General features: G+C 45.2%; 1 protein-coding gene across 1 annotated transcript in view; it reads right to left on the minus strand.

Annotated features, from left to right (window-relative positions):
- Positions 1-1,865: 1,865 nt before the first annotated feature.
- Positions 1,866-24,285, minus strand: part of LOC311131883 (engulfment and cell motility protein 1-like) — a 117,824-nt gene continuing 95,404 nt past the window's right edge. Inside the window, exons 13-18 of the mRNA XM_084165002.1 lie at positions 19,431-19,594; positions 17,301-17,413; positions 8,495-8,602; positions 8,141-8,223; positions 3,646-3,723; positions 1,866-3,466 (exon numbers count right to left, since the gene is read on the minus strand). Coding sequence (XP_084021128.1) covers positions 3,266-3,466; positions 3,646-3,723; positions 8,141-8,223; positions 8,495-8,602; positions 17,301-17,413; positions 19,431-19,594 — 747 coding nt within the window. The 3' untranslated portion in view covers positions 1,866-3,265. The remainder of the gene's footprint in view (positions 3,467-3,645; positions 3,724-8,140; positions 8,224-8,494; positions 8,603-17,300; positions 17,414-19,430; positions 19,595-24,285) is intronic.

Genomic DNA, 24,285 nt, shown 5'->3' on the forward strand with positions numbered 1-24,285 from the left:
GAGCGAGTGTGTGTATGAAGGAGAGTTGAGCGTGGAGAGGGAGAGGGGACCGCTGTCACCTGTGTAAAGTGAAGTAAATAATAAATAAATATGCCCAAACACAGCAGAGTATGTAAAACCAGGGCCTCACCACCGCTCATCTCATGCTCTCTTTCCATCTCGCTCTCGTCTGTGGAAGAACTCTGATCCAAGAGAATGCCATGTACAGTACATAGAGAAGACTCACCAATTCTTCAAAATCGACTGTATAGAAAGCCATATCAACAATAAATGTCACAGTATGGGTATCTTGTGTGACAAGAGACTTGGTGGCATGGACCAAATATATTATAACCAGTTCATACTATACTGAACAAAAATATAAATGCAACATGTAAAGGGTTCGTTCCATGTGCTGAAATAAAAGATCTGAGAAATTTTCCATACGCACAAAAAGTTTATTTCTCTAAAGTTTTGTGCACAATTTAAAAAAAATCTCAGTTTTTGAGCATTTCTCCTTTGCCAAGATAATCCATCCACCTGACAGGTGTGGCATATCAAGAAGCTGATTAAACAGCATGATCATTACACATGTGCCCCTTGTACTGGGGACAATAAAAGGCCACTAAAATGTGCAGTCACACAACACAATGCCACAGATGTCTCAAGATTTGAGGGAGTGTGCAATTGGTATGCTGACTGCAGGAATGTTCACCAGAGCTGTTGCCAGAGAATTTAATGTTAATTTCTCTACCATAAGCCACCTCCAATGTTGTTTTAGAGAATTTGGCAGTACGTCTAACCGGCCTCACAACCGCAGACCACATGTAACCACGGCAGCCCAGGACCTCCACATCTGGCTTCTTCACCTGCGGGATGGTCTGAGACGAGCCACCCGGACAGCTGATGAAACTGTGGGTTTGCACAACTGAAGAATTTCTACACAAATTGTCAGAAACCGTCTCAGGGAAGCTCATCTGCATGCTCGTCGTCCTCAACAGGGTCTTGACCTGACTACAGTTCGGCGTCATAACCGACTTCAGTGGGCAAATGCTCACCTTCGATGGCCACTGGTACGCTGGAGAAGTGTGCTCTTCATGGATGAATCCCAGTTTCAACTGTACCTGGCAGATGGACGGTATCGTGTGGGTGGAGCGGTTTGGTGATGTCAACGTTGTGAAAAGAGTGCCCCATGGTGGCAGTGGGGTTATGGTACGGGCAGGCATAAGCTACGGATAATGAACACAATTGCACTTTATCGATGGCAATTGGAATGCACAGAGATACTGTGACGAGATCCTGAGGCCCATTGTCGTGCCATTCATCCGCTGCCATCACCTCACGTTTCAGCATTAAAATGCACAGCCCCATGGCGCAAGGATCTGTACACAATTCCTGGAAGCTGAAAATGTCCTAGTTCTTGCATGGCCTGCATACTCACCAGACATGTCACCCATTGAGCATGTTTGGGATGCTCTGGATTTACCTGTACGACAGCGTGTTCCAGTTCCCGCCAATATCCAGCAACTTTGCACAGCCATTGAAGAGGATAGGGACTTCCTTCCACAGGCCACAATCAACAGCCCGATCAACTCTATGTGAAGAAGATGTGTCACGCTGGATGAGGAAAATGGTGGTCACACCAGATACTGACTGGTTTTCTGATCCACACCCCTACTTTTTTTTTAAAGGTATCTGTGACCAACAGATGCATATCTGTATTCCCAGTCATATGAAATCCATAGATTAGGGCCTAATTAATTTATTTCAATTGACTGATTTCCTTATATGAATTATAACTCAGTAAAATCTTAGAAATTGTAGCATCTTGTGTTTATATTTTTCTTCAGTGTAGATCGAAAGACATGGAAAATGCAACAAGAGGTCAGTTTCCTTAAATCTTTAATGTAAACAGCAGGTTGAGGGGCTTTCAAACCTAGAGACGAACATCTGAAGGTATTAAATAGGGAAAATAATAAATCATATTAGAAATGACTTATGATTCACTTTTAAATACATTTACATGAACCTCCAAATTGACGGCCACATAGTTCTTGAAAACAAACAAAGAACAACTTCCCTTTACTAAAAACGCAAACATCCCCAATACTGACTACTTGGCAGCATCACAAATATCACAAAATTACACCATCAGCTTAACAAAGTTTTTTTTTGTTGCTCAATATTGCTTTGAAATGTTACAGCAGTCGTAATGGAGCATGGTCGAACGGTATCAAGTTGGAGGAAAGAGAGATGTGTATGTCTGAGCAAGCATGTATTACAGTTGTGTGTGTTTGTTTGGGCTAAGCCAGTGTGTGAGTATAAAGCATGCTCAAAGCAGCCGTGATATAGGGATAGAAGACTTCAGGAACTTCAGAGGCAGTTTCCCGTATTGTATTACAGTGCCAGGTTTTAGAACAACACACTTATTGTAACAGTCTACACAGTATGTGAAGTATGGAGTACGATACCTGGGAGGAAAGTGTTAATACACACTTCATCATCTTAAATACACTTGATCTTTTCTTCCTCTCAGAGACATTAGCTGCCACGTAAGTGTGAATGGGAGACCGAGTCTGCGTCTGAAATGGCACCCTATTCCCTATATAGTGCACTACTTTATTCCCTATATAGTGCACTAAAAGTAGTGCACTATATCGGGAATACGGTGCCATTTTGGATGCACACAGAACGTTGGAGAGCTAAAGACTAATGTCCCCAACACTTCTTTAAATTTTTATAAAACGCCCCACCTCCTCTCATCCAACAGCCTTTAGAAAATGAACAAAACGAAAAAGGTCAACCAAGCGTTTATCAACAAACCCCAAGCAAATGACAGATGCTTCAGTAAAGAAGGAGTGAAGAGTGAGCAGGGTTGAGACGAGAAGAACACTGTGAAGACATCTTGGAGAGTGATGACCAAACAACAACGTTTAGAGAACGTTGAGAATGTTAGAAGAACATCTCTGGTTTAGGACCCAAATGACCCATATGGATGCTTCCTGGTTTGGCCTCCATGGTGACGTGATGGTTCAGTCAGTGGGCCACCTAGTGACGCAAAGAGTCATTAAGTGCTGCAAACCTATTAAATTGCGCCCTTTAATTCAAAAAGGAAGTTTAGCAAGTATAGCAAGAAGGAAGGAAACTTGTTCAATAGAATCCCTTTTCTGTCGTTCATAATTTTCATCGTCATTAGTTTATTTTTATTTTCTCCAGTTGCCGTTTTAGGAAAGAGAGAGTTGGTTGTTCCAGTACAGTAGCTAGGGGATTTTGATTGGTTGGTTAGTTAGTTGCAATCATAAACAAAGTCATAGTTGCTAGGCTCCTTGGGAATTGGGGGAGGGGCCTCTGGAATCTGGATGTTCTCCAAGTCGAGGAGGCGGAGCTTCATCTCCATGGAGAGCAGGGTGTCCATGTCTGACTTGGTGAAGTCACTGGTCATCTCTTTTCCCAGGAGGGCGTTCAGACCGTCCGTCCACACACAGTACTGAGGAGAGACAGGAGAGGATGAGTACACACAAACACACATACAACCTTTACAGCAGTGTATTAACATAAAGTCTCCCACGTCGTGCTTGAGAGTGGACGACCTCCATTGACTTCCTCTCACTCCATCTCTGAAACCTGTCATTGGCTGGGTGACTGTGCCAACTGCTCAGTGCTTACCTCATGCTTGTCCGGAGCGATGAAGTTTAAATACTCGTCTGACTCGTAGAGGACGGAGAAGGCCAGCTCCAGAACCTCCTGTAGCGAGAGAGGGGGCGAGAGAGAGAGGGGGAGGGAGAGAAAGGGGGAGGGACAGAGTGATAGAGGGCGATAAGGAGGGAGAGAGAGCGGGGAGAAAGAGAGGAGGGGAAGGGAGAGAAGGAGAAGAGAGAGAGACAGAGGGAGTTAAAATGTAGCACTGTCACCAACATGCTAATGAGCTCCTCTCCTCTCCAGCGTGTGCGTCCCTCCCACTGTGCCTCTTTAACACGTTCTCTCCCCAGCCACTCCAACACCAGATGGTTTGGCTGCCATGTGTGTACCGGCGCCACATGCTGGGTGCCAGGGGACAGGGGACGGACACACTAAGCAGGGGGACAGCTAGGGGACAAACTGGGACGGAAAAGCACTTTGAGACGTACGGTTATCCAACACAGGAGAAAAGCTGCCCCTAAAGTCTAGCTTAATCCTTAGAGGGAAAACACACAAAAGCTGACTTTCGATCAGTTTATTGTGTTCTCCACACTGGTCAGCAGTACACAGGGAATAGGGTGCCATTTGGTACGCAAACAATGAGTCACTCAGAGGGGGAATGCACAGGGACCCCTGAGAGAATTCCACACAGAGAACACTGAAGGAGAGCTGATGTCTCATTTGTTCAAATCTGTTACGGCTCCTTTGAAACAGATGTCTCTCGCTTGTCCTCAAATGCCGCAGAACTGCTAAAGAAATTCTGTAGCAAATGGCACGCAACCACATAGATAGTGGACACCTACAGTATGAACCCTATGACCTATATAGTACACTACCTTTGACAAAGGCCCATAGGGAATAGGGTACCATTAGAGACGAATCCTAGGTCTATGGCTGCGCTGCCCGGGACCAGAGATGTTACTTTTTCTGTCTTACAGCTTGAGTAATGAATGCTGCTCCGCTCGTGTTCCCATTCAAACAGCCCAAACAAGGGCCAGCCATCCATCCAGCCAGCCAGCCCACAGACCTGTAGGCCCATTCTTTCAGACACCAGATTTATCGACAGAGTAATAAAGGTCCAGGCGAGGGAGGAGCGGTGCTCCTTTGTCTTCAAGGCTATATTTACAGGACATAATCTGTCAGTGTCAGCAGAATGTATTGGTTTCTAGTCACTACCGAGGCAGGACCTGCAGAGGCTGGGGCCTACGTACCAGCACACAGGCTGGCAGGACTAAACACAAGTTCACCTTCTATACATAGAAGATCAAATCAAATCGGATGTTACATGCGCCGAATACAACCGGTGTAGACCTTACAGTGAAATGCTTACTTACAAGCCCTTAACCAACAATGCAGTTTTAAGAAAAATAAGTGTGTAAAAAATAGATAAGTAAAATATAAAAACAAATAATTAAAGAGCAGCAGTAAAATAACAGTAGCAAGGCTATATACAGGGGGTACCGGTAGAGTCAATGTGCGGGAGTACAGGTGAGTCGAGGTAATATGTACATCTACAGTATCTCACAAAAGTGAGTACACCCCTCACATTTTTGTAAATATTTGAGTATATCTTTTCATGTGACAACACTGAAGAAATGACACTTTGCTACAATGTAATGTAGTGAGTGTACATCTTGTATAACAGTGTAAATTTGCTGTCCCCTCAAAATAACACAACACACAGCCATTAATGTCTAAATCGCTGGCAACAAAAGTGAGTGCACCCCTAAGTGAAAATGTCCAAATTGGGCCCAAAGTGTCAATATTTTGTGTGGCCACCATCATTTTCCAGCACTGCCTTAACCCTCTTGGGCATGGAGTTCACCAGAGCTTCACAGGTTGCCACTGGAGTCCTCTTCCACTCCTCCATGACAACATCACGGAGCTGGTGGATGTTAGAGACCTTGCACTCCTCCACCTTCCGTTTGAGGATGCCCCACAGATGCTCAATACGGTTTAGGTCTGGAGACATGCTTGGCCAGTCCATCACCTTTACCCTCAGCTTCTTTAGCAAGGCAGTGGTCGTCTTGGAGGTGTGTTTGGGGTCGTTATCATGTTGGAATACTGCCCTGCGGCCCAGTCTCCGAAGGGAGGGGATCATGCTCTGCTTCAGTATGTCACAGTACATGTTGGCATTCATGGTTCCCTCAATGAACTGTAGCTCCCCAGTGCCGGCAGCACTCATGCAGCCCCAGACCATGACACTCCCACCACCATGTTTGACTGTAGGCAAGACACACTTGTCTTTGTACTCCTCACCAAGTTTATCTTGGTCTCATCAGACCACAGGACATGGTTCCAGTAATCCATGTCCTTAGTCTGCTTGTCTTCAGCAAACTGTTTGCGGGCTTTCTTGTGCATCATCTTTAGAAGAGGCTTCCTTCTGGGACGACAGCCATGCAGACCAATTTTATGCAGTGTGCGGCGTATGGTCTGAGCACTGACAGGCTGACGCCCCCCACCCCTTCAACCGCTGCAGCAATGCTGGCAGCACTCATACGTCTATTTCCCAAAGACAACCTCTGGATATGATGCTGAGCACGTTCACTCAACTTCTTTGGTCGACCATGGCGAGGCCTGTTCTGAGTGGAACCTGTCCTGTTAAACCGTTGTATGGTCTTGGCCACCGTGCTGCAGCTCAGTTTCAGGGTCTTGGCAATCTTCTTATAGCCCAGGCCATCTTTATGTAGAGCAACAATTCTTTTTTTTCAGATCCTCAGGGAGTTATTTTCCATGAGGTGCCATGTTGAACTTCCAGTGACCAGTATAATAATAATAATAATAATATGCCATTTAGCAGACGCTTTTATCCAAAGCGACTTACAGTCATGCGTGCATAATTTTTTTTGTGTGTATGGGTGGTCCCGGCGATCGAACCCACTACCTTCTGCGTTACAAGCGCCGTGCTCTACCAGCTGAGCTACAGAGGGAGTGTGAGAGCGATGACACCAAATTTAACACACCTGCTCCCCATTCACACCTGAGACCTTGTAACACTAACGAGTCACATGACACCGGGGAGTGAAAATGGCTAATTGGGCCCAATTTGGACATTTTCACTTAGGGGTGTACAAATGTTTGTTGCCAGCGGTTTAGACATTAATGGCTGTGTGTTGAGTTATTTTGAGGGGACAGCAAATTTACACTATTATACAAGCTGTACATTCACTACTTTACATTGTAGCAAAGTGTCATTTCTTCAGTGTTGTCACATGAAAAGATATACTCAAATATTTACAAAATTGTGAGGGGTGTACTCACTTTTGTGAGATACTGTATGTAGAGTTAAAGTGACTATGCATAGATAATAAACAGAGAGTGGCAACAGCGTAAAAGATGGAGGGGGGGGGAACAATGCAAATAGTCTGGGTGGCCATTTGACTAGCTGTTCAGGATTTTTATGGCTTGGGGGTAGAAGCTGTTAAGAAGCCTTTTGGATCTAGACTTGGAGCTCCGGTACCGCTTGCAGTGCGGTAGCTAGAGAGAACAGTCTATGGCTAGGGTGGCTGGAGTCTTTGACAATTTTTAGGGCCTTCCTCTGACACCGCCTGGTGTAGAGGTCCTGGATGGCAGGATGCTTGGCCCAAGTGATGTACTGAATGGCCTAGTCAAAGTCCAGACCTAATCCCAATTGAAATGTTATGGCAGGACTGGAAACGAGCAGTTCATGCTTGAAAAACCATAAATGTCGCTGTGTTAAAGCAGTTCTGCATGCAAGAGTGGGCCAAAATTCCTCCACAGCGACGTAAGAGACTGATCAACAACTACAAGTTGCGTTTGGTTGGAGTAATTGCAGCTAAAGGTGGCACAACCAGTTATTGAGTGTAAGGGGGCAATTGGGTGTTGCATAACTTTGTTTATGATATAAATGAAATAAGTATGTAATTGTTGTGTTATTTGTTCACTCAGGTTCCCTTTATCTAATATTAAGTTTTGGTTGAAGATCTGATAACATTCAGTATCAAAAATACCTAAAAGTTTAGAAAGGGGGCAAATACTTTTTCATAGCACTGTATACTGTACTGTTATATAGGACACATATACACAGACATATACTGTTATATTAGACACAGAAACACAGATCCTGTTATATAAGACACAGATACACAGACAGATACTGTTATATAAGACACAGAAACACAGATCCTGTTATATAAGACACAGATACACTGACAGATACTGGTATATAAGACACAGAAACACAGATCCTGTTATATAAGACACAGATACACTGACAGATACTGTTATATAAGACACAGATACACAGACAAATACTGTACTGTTATATAAGGCACACATTCACAGACAGATACTGTTATATAAGACACAGAAACAGACAGATACTGTTATATAAGACACAGAAACACAGACAGATACTGTTATATAAGACACAGAAACACAGACAGATACTGTTATCAAAGAGACACATACACAGACAGATACTGTTACATAAGACACAGACAGCTACTGTACGCACACTCACCTTGTTCTGCTTCAAAGCTCCCTTCTCCTTCATGTGAGGGCAGTCCTTACCAGTGACCACCGCTTTGATATCGGCCACAGGCACTACAGGAGGAGGAAGAGGAGGAGGAGGAGGAGGAAGAGAGGAACGTCAACATCATGAATAACATCCTGTCATAATCATCCGTTAGATTTAGTGTCAACTACTATTCTGTTGACATGCTACATGAACTACTAACAACGTCAGTAACAACCATCTTCGTCAGGCACCCTGGCAGTAAACTATTATTTTGCAAGTTGCACTTGGCTTAAAAAAAAAGAAAACTGACAGTCAGTTTGTTTGACCCAGAGCAGTACTTGTGTTGCTACTACTCACATTTTTCCTGTAGAGCGTCATGGGGCACCTCTCCCTGAGGGCTCTCCTCCAGATCTCCATAGTGCAGGACTTTATGGTTCGGAGACAGTCGACAGTACCAGAACTTATCTATGGAGAGAGAGAGAAAGATAGAGGGGGGGGGGGGGGGAGAGTGGGAGAGAAAGATAGAGGGGGGGGGAGAAAGATAGGGGGGTAGAGAGAGTTAGAGAGGGGGAGAGAGAGAGAAAGAGAGTGGAAGAGGGGGAGAGAGAGAAAGATAGAGGAGCGGAGAGAGAGAGTGGGAGAGAGAAAGATAGAGTGGGAGAGGGGGAGAGAGAGAGAGAGTGGGAGAGAGAAAGATAGAGTGGGAGAGGGGGAGAGAGAGAGAAAGATGGAGAGAGAGAGAGAACTAGGGTTCATGTCAAGATCGACAGATAAAAATAGCAAATCAGTGTATGATGAGGGAGGATAGGACCAGCATAGAAGACCAACAAACCTGTGAAACAGACACTAATAAACCTAGATGCTGTATGAACTGTATTGACCAGAACCACCCAAAGCAGCAACACCAAACACAACAACCCTAACACTATCCCATATGGACAGTCAGACACAGACAGTTAGTGGCACCTGATTCAGGTGTGATATATGATATACTTTATTGTCCCAGAGGGGACATTTGTGTGATACTGCTTCCACATAAATACACAAACACATAGAACAACAGCCTATCATACACCCCCCTCCCAGCCCACACAAAAAGTTGAGAAATTCATGCCAGGCCAGGCTGTGACTAGGTGGCAGTTCCACATGATGAAGGCCTACAGGCCAGGCTCCAGTCCGTTATTGCCGTCTCCCTCCGTCTCCCCTGCTGTTTAGCAGTTTTATTGACAGGGGGACAAAAGAATGTTTATATCTGTTCAGCCTGCATCCAGGCACCCTATAACGCCTTCCTGATGGCATCATCTGGAACTCTGTGTTCAGTGCTGTGTGGGGTCTGATATGACCTTTCTGGCCTGTCTGATGATGGTCTCCTGGAAAATGTTCTCACTGTGTACCACTATGGGTCTGTGGTGTGTGATGTTATCATGGGCTCTATTGTATGATGTTATCATGAGCTGGGATTCTCTGCCTCTGACCCTATTACAGGGGCTGAGTCATTGGCTTAGTAGTGCTCTTCCATGCCGTCCCTAGGAGGGGTGCATCACTTGAGTGGGTTGAGTCACAGACGTGATCTTCCTGTATGGTTTTGCGCCCCCTCGGGCTCGTGCGGTGGAGTAGATCTTCGTGGGCTATACTCAGCCTTGTCTCAGGGTAGTAAGTTGGTGGTCTGTTGGTATCCCTCTAGTGGTGTGGGGGCTGTGCTTTGGCAAAGTGGGTGGGGTTATATCCTGCCTGGTTGGCCCTGTCCGGGGGTATCGTCAGACGGGGCCACAGTGTCCCCCGACCCCCCCTGTCTCAGCCTCCAGTATCTATGCTGCAATAGTCTATATGCCGGGGGGCTAGGGTCAGTCTGTTATATCTGGTGTATTTCTCCTGTCTTATCTGGTGTCCTGTGCAAATGTAAGTATGCTCCCTCTAATTCTCTCTCTCTCCCTCTCTCCCTCCCCTCCCGGAGGACCTGAGGCCTAGGACCATGCCTCACTACCTGGCCTGATGACTCCTGGCTGTCCCCAGTCCACCTGGTCGTGCTGCTGCTCCAGTTTCAGCTGTTCTGCCTGCAGCTAGGGAACCCTGACCTGTTCACTGGACGTGCTACCTTGTCCCAGACGTGCTGTGTTCTCTCTCTCTCTCTCTACCGCACCTGCTGTCTTGACCTCTGAATGCTCGGCTATGAAAAGCCAACTGACATTTACTCCTGAGGTACTGACCTGTTGCACCCTCTACAACCCTGCTGGTCATCTATGAACATTTGAACATCTTGAAGAACAATCTGGCCTTAATGGCCATGTACTCTTATAATCTCCACCCGGCACAGCCAGAAGAGGACTGGCCACTCCTCAGAGCCTGGTTCCTCTCTAGGTTTCTTCCTAGGGAGTGTTTCCTAGCCACCGTGCTTCTACATCTGCATTGCTTGCTGTTTGGGGTTTTAGGCTGGGTTTCTGTATAGCACTTTGTGACATCTGCTGATGTAAAAAGGGCTTTATAAATAAATTTCACTGATTGATTGATCGATGTGTGTGATGTTATCATAGGCTGTGGTGTGTGATGTTCTCATGGGCTGTGGTGTGTGATGTTCTCATTGGCTGTGGTGTGTGATGTTCTCATGGGCTGTGTTGTGTGATGTTCTCATGGGCTGTGGTGTGTGATGTTCTCATTGGCTGTGTTGTGTGATGTTCTCATGAGCTATGGTGTGTGATGTTCTCATTGGCTGTGTTGTGTGATGTTCTCATGAGCTATGGTGTGTGATGTTCTCATGGGCTGTGTTGTGTGATGTTCTCATGGGCTGTGTTGTGTGATGTTCTCATGGGCTGTGTTGTGTGATGTTCTCATGGGCTGTGTTGTGTGATGTTATCATTGGCTGTGTTGTGTGATGTTCTCATGTGTTTGAGGTGGCTAGCGTAACTGATAGCACCGGGGTGCTATCGCCCGCTGGGCAGTTGGGTCCGTCTGGCACACAGACTGGCATGCCTGGGCACTGTGGGCAGGGCTCCCGTAGAGCAAGGCCTGGCACTTTATTCTCTACCCATTATGCACGTCCCTGGAAGAGCAAAACTAGGCTGGGGACTGGGGAGGGTTGGTTGGCGCACGCATTGGCGACACAGTCCAAATCCTAATTGCTGAGAATAGACATTTGGCAGCAGGGAGGCTGGCGCTGGTCTGTGGGGAGTGGCTGTGTCGTGCCTAGTGTGGTGTGAGAAGAGAGACTGACTGCTTAGGGAGTGCAGAGAGAGAGTGAGGGAGGAGAGAGAGCGAGAGGATTTAGACTGGAGATATCTAGCCTCCAGATAGAATGCTGCTCAGATTGTCTTATCTTATGGGATGTTGTTGTTTCTGTTCCTCAGCTGTTGGAGATACTACACAGCCATCTGAAGCTCATCTCCAATTCATCATTTATTTCATATCTACATAATTGACTAAGAAAATATTTGTTTGATGTTTTTGGATGCACTTTTGGTACACGTGATGCATGCATACAACATTTTTTATTTTATTTTTTATTTTACCTTTATTTAACTAGGCAAGTCAGTTAAGAACAAATTCTTATTTACAATGACGGCCTACACCGGCCAAACCCGGACGACGCTGGGCCAATTGTGCGCCGCCCTATGGGACTCCCAATCACGGCCGGTTGTGATACAGCCTGGAATCGAACCAGGGGGTCTGTAGTGACGCCTCAAGCACTGAGATGCAGTGCCTTAGACCACTGCTCCACTCGGGAGCCCATAATGGCACTTGTATCCATATTTCTTGTAATTATTTTTATGTAGACATATACAGTGGGGGAAAAAAGTATTTAGTCAGCCACCAATTGTGCAAGTTCTCCCACTTAAAAAGATGAGAGAGGCCTGTAATTTTCATCATAGGTACACGTCAACTATGACAGACAAATTGAGAAAAAAACTCCAGAAAATCACATTGTAGGATTTTTAATGAATTTATTTGCAAATTATGGTGGAAAATAAGTATTTGGTCACCTACAAACAAGCGAGATTTCTGGCTCTCACAGACCTGTAACTTCTTCTTTAAGAGGCTCCTCTGTCCTCCACTCGTTACCTGTATTAATGGCACCTGTTTGAACTTGTTATCAGTATAAAAGACACCTGTCCACAACCTCAAACAGTCACACTCCAAACTCCACCAAGACCAAAGAGCTGTCAAAGGACACCAGAAACAAAATTGTAGACCTGCACCAGGCTGGGAAGACTGAATCTGCACTAGGTAAGCAGCTTGGTTTGAAGAAATCAACTGTGGGAGCAATTATTAGGAAATGGAAGACATACAAGACCACTGATAATCTCCCTCGATCTGGGGCTCCACGCAAGATCTCACCCCGTGGGGTCAAAATGATCACAAGAACGGTGAGCAAAAATCCCAGAACCACACAGGGGGACCTAGTGAATGACCTGCAGAGAGCTGGGACCAAAGTAACAAAGCCTACCATCAGTAACACACTACGCCGCCAGGGACTCAAATCCTGCAGTGCCAGACGTGTCCCCCTGCTTAAGCCAGTACATGTCCAGGCCCGTCTGAAGTTTGCTAGAGTGCATTTGGATGATCCAGAAGAGGATTGGGAGAATGTCATATGGTCAGATGAAACCAAAATATAACTTTTTGGTAAAAACTCAACTCGTCGTGTTTGGAGGACAAAGAATGCTGAGTTGCATCCAAAGAACACCATACCTACTGTGAAGCATGGGGGTGGAAACATCATGCTTTGGGGCTGTTTTTCTGCAAAGGGACTAGGACGACTGATCCGTGTAAAGGAAAGAATGAATGGGGCCATGTATCGTGAGATTTTGAGTGAAAACCTCCTTCCATCAGCAAGGGCATTGAAGATGAAACGTGGCTGGGTCTTTCAGCATGACAATGATCCCAAACACACCGCCCGGGCAACGAAGGAGTGGCTTCGTAAGAAGCATTTCAAGATCCTGGAGTGGCCTAGCCAGTCTCCAGATCTCAACCCCATAGAAAATCTTTGGAGGGAGTTGAAAGTCCGTGTTGCCCAGCGACAGCCCCAAAACATCACTGCTCTAGAGGAGATCTGCATGGAGGAATGGGCCAAAATACCAGCAACAGTGTGTGAAAACCTTGTGAAGACTTACAGAAAACGTTTGACCTGTGTCATTGCCAACAAAGGGTATATAACAAAGTATTGAGAAACTTTTGTTATTGACCAAATACTTATTTTCCACCATAATTTGCAAATAAATTCATTAAAAATCCTAAAATGTGATTTTCTGGAGAAAAAAAATCTCAATTTGTCTGTCATAGTTGACGTGTACCTATGATGAAAATTACAGGCCTCTCTCATCTTTTTAAGTGGGAGAACTTGCACAATTGGTGGCTGACTAAATACTTTTTTCCCCCACTGTATACGTACCTTTATTTGCCACATACTGTAGGCATCTGTACTTGAAAGACAGGTGCCCCAGACTGCTGTTTGTCAGCTACAGTGCCTTCAGAAAGTATTCACACCCCTTGACTTATTCCACATTTTGTTGTGTTACAGCCTGAATTCAAAATGGATGAAATAGGTTTTTTCCCCTCACCCATATACACACACACAATACCCCATAATGACAAAGTGAAAACATGTTTTTAGAAACTTTTGCAAATCTATTGAAAATGAAATACAGAAATATATAATTTACTTAAGTATTCACACCCCCGAGTCAATACATGTTAGAATCACCTTTGGCAGCGATTACAGTGGTGAGTTTTTCTTGGTAAGTCTCTAAGAGCTTTGCACACCTGGATTGTACAATATTTGTACATTATTCTTTTAAAAATTCTTTAAGCTCTGTCAAGTGGGTTGTTGGTCATTGCTAGACAGTCATTTTCAAGTCTTGCCAAAGATTTTCATGCCAAATTAAGTCAAAACTGTAACTAGGCCACTGAGGAACATTCAATGTCGTCTTGGTAAGCAACCCCAGTGTATATTTGGCCTTGTGCTTTAGGTTATTACCTGCTGAAACCTGAATTTGTCTCCCAGTGTTTGTTGGAAAGCAGACAACCAGGTTTTCCTCTAGGATTTTGCCTGTGCTTAGCTCCATTCTATTTATTTATATCCTAAAAAACTCCCTAGTCCTTGCCGATGACAAGCATACCCATAGCATGATGCATCCACCACCATGCTTGAAAATATGAAGTGTTGTACTCAGCAATGTGTTGTGTTGGATTTGCCCCAAACATAACGCTTTGTATTCAGGACATAAAGTTAATTTCTTTGCCACATTTCTTGCAGTTTTACTTTAGTGCTTTATTGCACATTTTTGTATACCCTTTTTCTCCCCAATTTCGTGATTACGATCTTGTCTCATCGCTGCAACTCCCCAAACTGCGTCATGCATCCTCCAAAACATGACACGCCAAGCCGCGCTTCTTAACACCCGCTCGCTTAACCCGGAAGCCAGCTGCACCAATGTGTTAGGAGGAAACACTGTTTAACTGATGACCGAAGTCCGCCTGCAGGCGCCCGGCCCGCCACAAGGAGTCGCTAGAGCGCGATGAGCCAAGTAAAGCCCTACCCGGCCAAACCCTCCCCTAACCCGGACGATGCTGGGCCAATTGTGCGCCGCTCTATGGGACTCCCGGTCACGGCCGGTTATGGGACACCATCCAAAGTGTAATTAATAACTTCACCATGCTCAAAGGGATATTCAATGTCTGCTTTTTTTATTTGAACTATCTACCAATATGTGCCCTTAGGAAGCATTGGAAAACCTCCCTGGTCTTTGTGGTTGAATCTGTGTTTGAAACTGCTCGACAGAGGGACCCTACAGATAGTTGTATGTGTGGGGTACAGAGATGTGATAGTCATAAAAAAATTATGTTAAACACTATTATTGCACACAGAGTGAGTCCATGCAACTTATTATGTGACTTGTTAAGCACTTGCCATAACAAAGGGGTTGAATACGTATTGACTCAAGACATTTCAGCTTTCATTTTAATACATTTGAAAAAAATTATAAAAACATAATGTGTGTAGGCCAGTGACACAAAATCTCAATTTAATCAATTTTAAATTCAAGCTGTAACACAACAAAATGTGGAAAAAGTCAAGGGGTGTGAATACTTTCTGAAGGCACTGTAGGTACTCAGCTTTTAGAGATTCCCTAAATACTGTTCCGGCCTCACACTTAGCGATGGAAGGGAGACTCAAGCCTCCATTTGTATATGATTATTGTATGTGTAAATATGATTTGAGAGGAGTCGTTTAGGGATGAAGCACTTGGAAAGTGCCGGGTGGAGGTGTGGGTGTGTCTTCAGATGGGAGGATATTGAGGCAATAATAATTATTCAGTTGTGCTCACTCAGGTACTCTACAGTGTGGTGTCAGACAGCCAACAGCCTATAGGCCCTGGGCTGGGACCACAGCGTGTGTGTGTGTGTGTTTGTGTGCGTGAGAGAGAGCGAGAGACAGAGACAGAAGCTGTTTATGTCAGTTTAGGGGAGAGACTGAGGAGGACAGAGAGAGATGGAGTCTGGTCTTGGGTGGGGAGATTTAATCCTCTCCGGCTGTGAAAAGCGCAACATTATAGCTAACTAATAAGGCCTCCCCCTGTGCTGTGCTGTGCTGTGCTGTGCTGTGCTGTGCTGTGCTGTGCTGTGCTCTCCTCTCCTCTCTCCCCTCTCCTCTCTCCCCTCTCCCCTCTCCTCTCTCCCCTCTCCCCTCTCCTCTCTCCTCTCCTCTCTCCTCTCCTCTCTCCTTGCCGTGCCCAGGCCTACACGCTAGCCAGTCAGTCAGTGTGAAAAAGGATATTAGGCTCAATGCTCCCCCAAATACTCCACTCTGAAGTGTAAAAGCTTTATCTGTCGTCTAGCTCCACAGTCATTTACAGGGAAAGGATGAACAGGCTTCCATTCCACCGCCACAGTTAAATCAAGGACAGGGAGACATATGCTGTGTCCCAAATGGCACCCTATTCCCTTAAAGTGCACTTATTTTGACCAGGACCCATAGGGCTCTGGTCAAAAGTAGTGTACTATATAGGGAATAGGGTGCCATTTTGGAACACAGCCATAACCTAAGCTTCTACTGAAAGGAGGGATTTTTATTTTACTGTTAATAAAAGCTATGTAGAATGTAATGGGACCTGGGACACACGACGTGAACAAATTCCTAAGACAAAAGAGGAGTCACTGACAGATAAAACGCCCACAATTCCCTCATACATCCGAAGCACTGAAGGAACTGGTTCTATCTGGGTCCAAAGGCTCTGAAGAGTCACGCTAACCAACCTCATGTCCATTCCAGAACTCTGAGATGACCGGGGAAGAGCTTTAGAAGCCCGGCCGGGAATGTAATTAGGCCGTTCCTCCATTACTAAAATCGATTCATGCACTTTAGAGCAATGAGGCTCAGTGGTACTGTAGAGCTGGGGACAGAAACCGTTCCAGACAAAAAGGCAAGAGCCACACAGCTCAGATATTAGCTGCTTTTGGAAGCAGTAGGCTGTCTTAGTAAGTTCCTGACACTGTGTTATACACTGACTATACAAAACATTAAGGACACCTGCTCTTTCCTTGACATAGACTGACCAGGTGAATCCAGGTGAAAGCTATGATCCCTTATTGATGTCACTTGTTAAATCCACTTCAAATCAGTGTAGATGAAGGGGAGGAGACAAAAGCTTAATTTTTAAGCTTTGAGACATGGATTGTGCATGTGTGCCATTCAGAAGGTGAATGGTCAAGACAAAAGATTTCAGTGCCTTTGAACGGGGTATGGTAGTAGGTGCCTGGTGCACCGGTTTGAGTGTGTCAATAACTGCAATGCTACTGGGTTTTTCACCTCAACAATTTCCAGTGTGTATCAAGAATGGTCCACCACCCAAAGGACATCCAGCCAACTTGACTCAACTGTGGGAAGCATTGGAGTCAACATGGGCCAGCATCCCTGTGGAACGCTTTTGACACCTTGTAGAGTCCATGCCCCGACGAATTGAGGCTGTTCTGAGGGTAAAAGGGAGTATGGGGAGGTGCAACTCAATTAGGAAGGTGTTCTTTATGTTTGGTTTGGCACACCTGTATTTGTGCGTGTGTACGTGTGTGTTTTCTGGATTCACAGCGCCAGGGCCATTACTGACCACAAAGGCAAATAGTGACTGAAGAGGCAGTCCAAGTAATTAGTGTGTGTGCATGTATGTGTTACCCCCACCTTGCCTCCGGCGGCTGCTGATCTTCCTGAAACAGGTTCCGTCACACAGACGGTTGAGCCTCTGTTGTTTGATCAGCTCCATGATCTCTGGCTGGATCTTCTCCCGCAGCTCCCTACGGACAAGACATATAAACAGTCAGTCAGTCACAGAGAGAACAGAAACCAGTCAGTCCGTAACACAGAGAAAACAGCGCCCACATAGTCCCACAGCTCCACAGCCAGTCAGGACGCTGCTGTGGAAAGAACAGCCAATCAGAGGGCTGCTGTGGAAAGAACAGCCAATTAGGTGGCTGCTGTGGAGCTGATTGTCGAAACAGATTCTCTTTCTCATTAGGTCAGTCTCTCTGTGCCTTTCCCTAGCAATTATTTTCACTGGCTCTGTGCTTTCTGATCATCAGTGGACCAAGTCATTACATTGATCTGTAGTTGGATGTTGAGTAGACATACATGTAAGGGTGAAGTTTCCCCTAGGTACAGATCTAGGATCAGCTTCCCCTCCCCCAATCCTAGTGGGGAAAATGCTAAACTGACCCAAGATCAGCGTCTAGGGGCAACTTCACCCTACTCTGATAACTAACGGTCAGTGGGAGAGGACGCTAAGGAATGGATTCAGTTACTGTACATGTAATGACAGCTAGGGCATTTGATGTATAACATTTGCGTGGGAATAATCTATATGGCTCGACTCCCATAGTGAAATTGTCTTTGTCTGTGGCCGTGCCTGTGTCGCAGACGTTTGGCACTGCCATTTTATAAATCAGATTCATTGTAGCTCAATCTCATTCACTATTCACCTCTGAAAATCACCAAAATTAGCTAAATAAGCTATTTCCAAGGCTACATACCATAGATAATACTCTAGATTGGCTAGTATCAAATGTACTTGGACACAGAGTATAAAGTGGCAGGACCCACTGAGATGGGAGTGGAATCCAAATAGAAAATGGAAACGTACTTCATATTTAAGTGTGAAATATTGAACCAAAATTATATGGAGGATTCGAGAATTAATTATAAATGATATTTCTCCCCTTCTATACAGTTACTGTATTGTAGATTACATTAGGTAAAGCTGTACATTAAGTGCATAACTTTTGACGAGGGCCCTATGTAGGGAATAGGGTACCATTTGGGACGCATCCTAACGCCTTCTCTCATAAATGTTTCCTCTGCACTAATGAATTTAATATTAATTCTTTATAAGACCCTGTTCATATAAGATGGTCTAATTTGAGTCAGTGCCTTTACGAAATGTAAATATTTCACTGGCCATTCTTTCCAGCACATTGCAAACCTAACGTTTGAACAACCCCACCTGCCCAAACATCTGACGCTTACCATCTAAAAGCTAAAACCATATCCCCTCCCTCATTTCTCCAATAACAATTACCCTTTCACATTATCATTATCAGCTTGATAAATCCCATTGTCCGGTATTGATCATTCTTCAGAGACAAAGCTGGCTGTATGAAATGATTTTCAATACAGCTAGATGCTCCATTCCTTAAAATACAGTGACAGAACAAACAATGTTCTTCATTACCATGACTTTATCCATAAGCAGTTAATGACTGCTTTAATAGAACTGAACACACACACACACACTCACTCTCTCTCTAGTCTAATGCGCTATCAGACCTTAATGGAGTATTCACTCAGAATAACATTTGTAGACAAATTCGATTTTAATGCAGATTTTCAATCATGAGGGGAACCGAACGCAGGTGTGCCATGCCAATAGCCGACATTATATGGTAAATGGATGGAAATGAGCGAGGGGTGGAGGGACGGGGGGTTCTATTAAATTAGTATTAACGAACGTGTTTCCTTTCTTCCACTTGTCTCTTGTTCCTGTTTTTGGACTGGATAAAGGATGGGGCATGAGGACATCCATGTCATGAATATTTCCTTTCTTCCCTCTCACTGCCTCAATGTTTTTCTCCTCTTTTAATGAAGGATTGGGTACATCTACCTAGAAATATCACTGACTGCTTCCTTTCTCAGGCAGTTCTATTTTTTCCTATTGAGAGGACATGCACGCACGCACACACCCATCCTCACACCCACCCACTCACCCACCCACTCACCCACCCACTCAACCACCCACTCAACCACCCACAGTTGACTCACAGGATAGGGCGGGACTGGAAGTCTTCTTGGTTCATCCTCTCAGACTGGCGTATCTTCAGGATCTCAGTGTAACTCAGGTTCTGCAGGCGACTCTTCAACTGGTCCAGGGAATTAGGCTTCTGTGTCAGCGCTCGCATGATCTGATCCCTCACCACCTGCATCACCTGGGAGGAGAAGAAAGAGAGGGGGATTTAGAAGAGTGGAGAGGTGGAGTGACCTTGGATGACTGGATAGGAGGTAGAGAGAGAAGGAAACCTAGGTTATACATATGGGGCTGGTTTCCCCAGACACAGATTTATCTTAGACCTGGTTTAGAAAGCATTCTCAATGGAGGTTCTTCCTTGAAAGAGCTTTTTAGGACTATGATGAATCTGTGTCTGGGAAACCGTCCCATGATGTGATATAAAAATGGCATTTTATAATTTTTTGTATTACTCGCACACAGCTATCTGAAAATATATCAAAGATGTGTCAGTGGACATTTTCACATCACTTTTTGGAGCTCTCAGGCAAACATCCCAGCTCCTCGCAAAGTGTCTGCCCTCCAGGATGTTTGCAGAGCTCAGGAGAATAGCAGAAGCTGAGCGAGAGAGTGAGAGAGAAGATCTGCGTTTGGAGGAGGGGAGGAAGTGAACGCCTGCGGCAGGAAGCCAGATGAACAAACAAACGATCAGCATATCAAAGGACCTGTCAGTCTGGGACGATACGGCTGCTGTCACGCTCAAAAGGCACTGTCTGTGTCCCAAAAGGCACCCTATTCCCTATATAGTGCACTACTTTTGACCAGGGCCCATTGGGTGTATATAGGGAATGCAGCCCGTTTGCTCTGATTGTAGTAGCAGTGTGATCAGCGCTCACACAATTAGAGAGCCCAAATCCTTGAGTGAGCAGGTACACGAAACATGCACATTTACTCAACAGGAATTTAACAGGAGACAATTCCATCATTGATATCTAGATGAACACACCAATAACATGTTCTACTGAATGGAAGGTGTAACACGCTGTTATGACTCTAGAACAAACTCCTCTGTGACCCACATCGCGGACACAGACGCCTCGCTCCCTGATAAGTTAAACACCTTCTTCCCCGCTTCGTGGAAAACATCGTGCCGCCGACACGGGCCCCCTCCGCTAACTAGGACTGTTCTCATTCTCCGTGGCTGACGTGAGTACGTCAATTAAGCGTGTTAACCCTCGCAAGGTTGCCGGCCCAGACGGCATCCCAAGTCTCGTCCTCAGCTTGCTGGAGTGTTTACGGACATATTCAATGTCCCCATATACCAGTCTGTTGTCCCCACTTGCTTCAAGATGTCCACCATTGTTCCTTTATCCAAGAAAGCGAAGGTAACTGAACTAAATGACTTTCGCCCCGTAGCACTCACTTCTGTCAACATGAAGTACTTTGAGAGGCTAGTTAAGGACCATATCACCTCCACCTTACCCGACAACCTAGACCCACTACAATTCGCATACTGCCCCAACAGATCCATGGACGACACAATATCAATTGCACTGCACACTGCCCTATCCAACCTGGACAATATAAATAGCTTTGTAAGAATGATGTTCATCGACTACAGCTCAGCATTCAACACCATAGTGCACTCCAAGCTCATCACTAAGCTCAAGGCCCTGGGTCTGAAGCCCTCCCTGCACAAGTCCTGGACTTCCTGACGGGATGACCCCAAGTGGTGAAGGTAGGCAACACCACCTCCGCCACGCTGATCCTCAACACGGGGGCCTCACAGGGGTGCGTGCTCAGCCCCCTCCTGTACTCCTTGTTCACCCATGACTGCGTGGCCACGCACGTCTCTAACTCAATCAAGTTTGCAACAATGACAAGACAGCCTAGAGGGAGGAAGTGATGGCCCTGGTGAAGTGGTGCCAGGAAAATAACCTCTCCCTCAACGTCAACAAAACGAAGGAGCTGATTGTTGACTAGAGGAGCCAGTAGCGAGAACACACCCCCATCTACGTCGACGGGGCCGCAGTGGAGAGGGTACAAAAGTTCCTTGCCATGCACATTACTGACAACCTGAAATGGTCCCTTCACACAGACAGTGTGGTGAAGAAGGCGCAACAGCGCCTCTTCAACATCAGGAGGCTGAAGAAATGTGGCTTGGCCCCTAAGACCCTCACAAACTTCTACAGATCCACTATTGAGAGCATCCTGTCGGGCTGTATCACTGCCTGGTACGGCAATTGCATCTTCCGCAATCCCAATACATCATTGGGAGCACACTGCCTGCCCTTCAGGACAACTACAGCACCCGGTGTCACCGGAAGGGCAAAAAGAACATCAAGAACCTCAGCCACCCGAGCCACGGCCACTTCACCCCACTAAAAGGAGGAGACAGTACAGGTGCATCAAAGCTGGGATTGAGAGACTGATAAACAGCTTCTATCTCCAGGCCATCAGAATGTTAAATAGTCACCACTAGCTGGCCTCCACCCAGTACCCTGCCTTGAACTTTAGTCACTGTTACTAGCCGGCTACCACCCGGTACTCTACCCTGCACCTTAAGAGACTGCTTTGCCTTATGTACATAAAGAACACTGGTCACTTTAGTACTGTTTACATCCTGTTTCACCCACTTTATATGTACAGTGAGGGAAAAAAGTATTTGATCCCCTGCTGATTTTGTACGTTTGCCCACTGACAAAGAAATTATCAGTCTATAATTTTAATGGTAGATTTATTTGAACAGTGAGAGACAGTATAACAACAAAAAATCCAGAAAAACGCATGTCAAAGATTTTATAAATTGATTTGCATTTTAATGAGGGAAATAAGTATTTGACCCCCTCTCAATCAGAAAGATTTCTGGCTCCCAGGTGTCTTTTATACAGGTAACGAGCTGAGATTAGGAGCACACTCTTAAAGGGAGTGCTCCTAATCTCAGTTTGTTACCTGTATAAAAGACACCTGTCCACAGAAGCAATCAATCAATCAGATTCCAAACTCTCCACCATGGCCAAGACCAAAGAGCTCTCCAAGGATGTCAGGGACAAGATTGTAGACCTACACAAGGCTGGAATAAGCTACAAGACCATCGCCAAGCAGCTTGGTGAGAAGGTGACAACAGTTGGTGAGATTATTCGCAAATGGAAGAAACACAATCTCTCGGCCTGGGGCTCCATGCAAGATCTCACCTCATGGAGTTGCAATGATCATGAGAACGGTGAGGAATCAACCCAGAACTACACGGGAGGATCTTGTCAATGATCTCAAGGCAGCTGGGACCATAGTCACCAAGAAAACAATTGGTAACACACTACGATGTGAAGGACTGAAATCCTGCAGCGCCCGCAAGGTCCCCCTGCTCAAGAAAGCACATATACAGGCCCGTCTGAAGTTTGCCAATGAACATCTGAATGATTCAGAGGAGAACTGGGTGAAAGTGTTGTGGTCAGATGAGACCAAAATCAAGCTCTTTGGCATCAACTCAACTCGCCGTGTTTGGAGGAGGAGGAATTCTACCTATGACCCCAAGAACACCATCCCCACCGTCAAACATGGAGGTGGAAACATTATGCTTTGGGGGTGTTTTTCTGCTAAGGGGACAGGACAACTTCACCGCATCAAAGGGACGATGGACGGGGCCATGTACCGTCAAATCTTGGGTGAGAACCTCCTTCCCTCAGCCAGGGCATTGAAAATGGGTCGTGGATGGGTATTCCAGCATGACAATGAGCCAAAACACATGGCCAAGGCAACAAAGGAGTGGCTCAAGAAGAAGCACATTAAGGTCCTGGAGTGGCCTAGCCAGTCTCCAGACCTTAATCGCATAGAAAATCTGTGGAGGGAGCTGAAGGTTCGAGTTGCCAAACTTCAGCCTCGAAACCTTAATGACTTGGAGAAGATTTGCAAAGAGGAGTGGGACAAAATCCCTCCTGAGATGTCTGCAAACCTGGTGGCCAACTACAAGAAACATCTGACCTCTGTGATTGCCAACAAGGGTTTTGCCACCAAGTACTAAGTCATGTTTTGCAGAGGGGTCAAATACTTATTTCCCTCATTAAAATGCTAATCAATTTATAACATTATTGACATGTGTTTTTCTGGATTTTTTTGTTGTTATTCTGTCTCTCACTGTTCAAATAAACCTACCATTAAAATTATAGACTGATCATGACTTTGTCAGTGGGCAAACGTACAAAATCAGCATCAAATACTTTTCCCCCCCTCACTGTATATACTGTATTCTAGTCATGGCCCATCCTATATAACTACTGCTGTACACACCTTGTCCATTCATATACTGTCCATACAGTCTATACACACCATCATATATAGTAGAGTACCTGAGTGAGCACAACTGAAGAATTATCATAACTGCCTCAATATCCTCCCATCTGAAGATCCACACACACACACACACACACACCTCCACCCAGCACTTTCCAAATGCTTCAGCCCTAAAGGACTCCTCTCAAATCATATTTCCACATACAATATTCATAACAAATGGTGGCTTGAGTCTCTCTTCCATCGCTAAGTGTGAGGCCGGAACAGTATTTAGGGAATCTCTAAAAGCTGAGTACCTACAGTGCCTTCAGAAAGTATTCACACCCCTTGACTTTTTCCACATTTTGTTGTGTTACAGCCTGAATTTAAAATATATTTTCTGTAACTGGCCTACACACAATACCCCATAATGTCAAAGTGGAATTATGTTTTTAGACATTTTTACAAATTAATAAAAAATGAAAAGCTGAAATGTCTTGAGTCAACCCCTTTATTATGGCAATCCTAAATAAGTTCAGGAGTAAAAATGTGCTTAACAACTGACTCTTGTGTGCAATAATAGTGTTTAACAATACTTTTCTATGTCTATCACATCTCTGTACC

This window comes from Coregonus lavaretus (genome assembly GCF_964263955.1).
Source record: "Coregonus lavaretus genome assembly, chromosome: 7".
NCBI classification, from domain to species: domain Eukaryota; kingdom Metazoa; phylum Chordata; class Actinopteri; order Salmoniformes; family Salmonidae; genus Coregonus; species Coregonus lavaretus.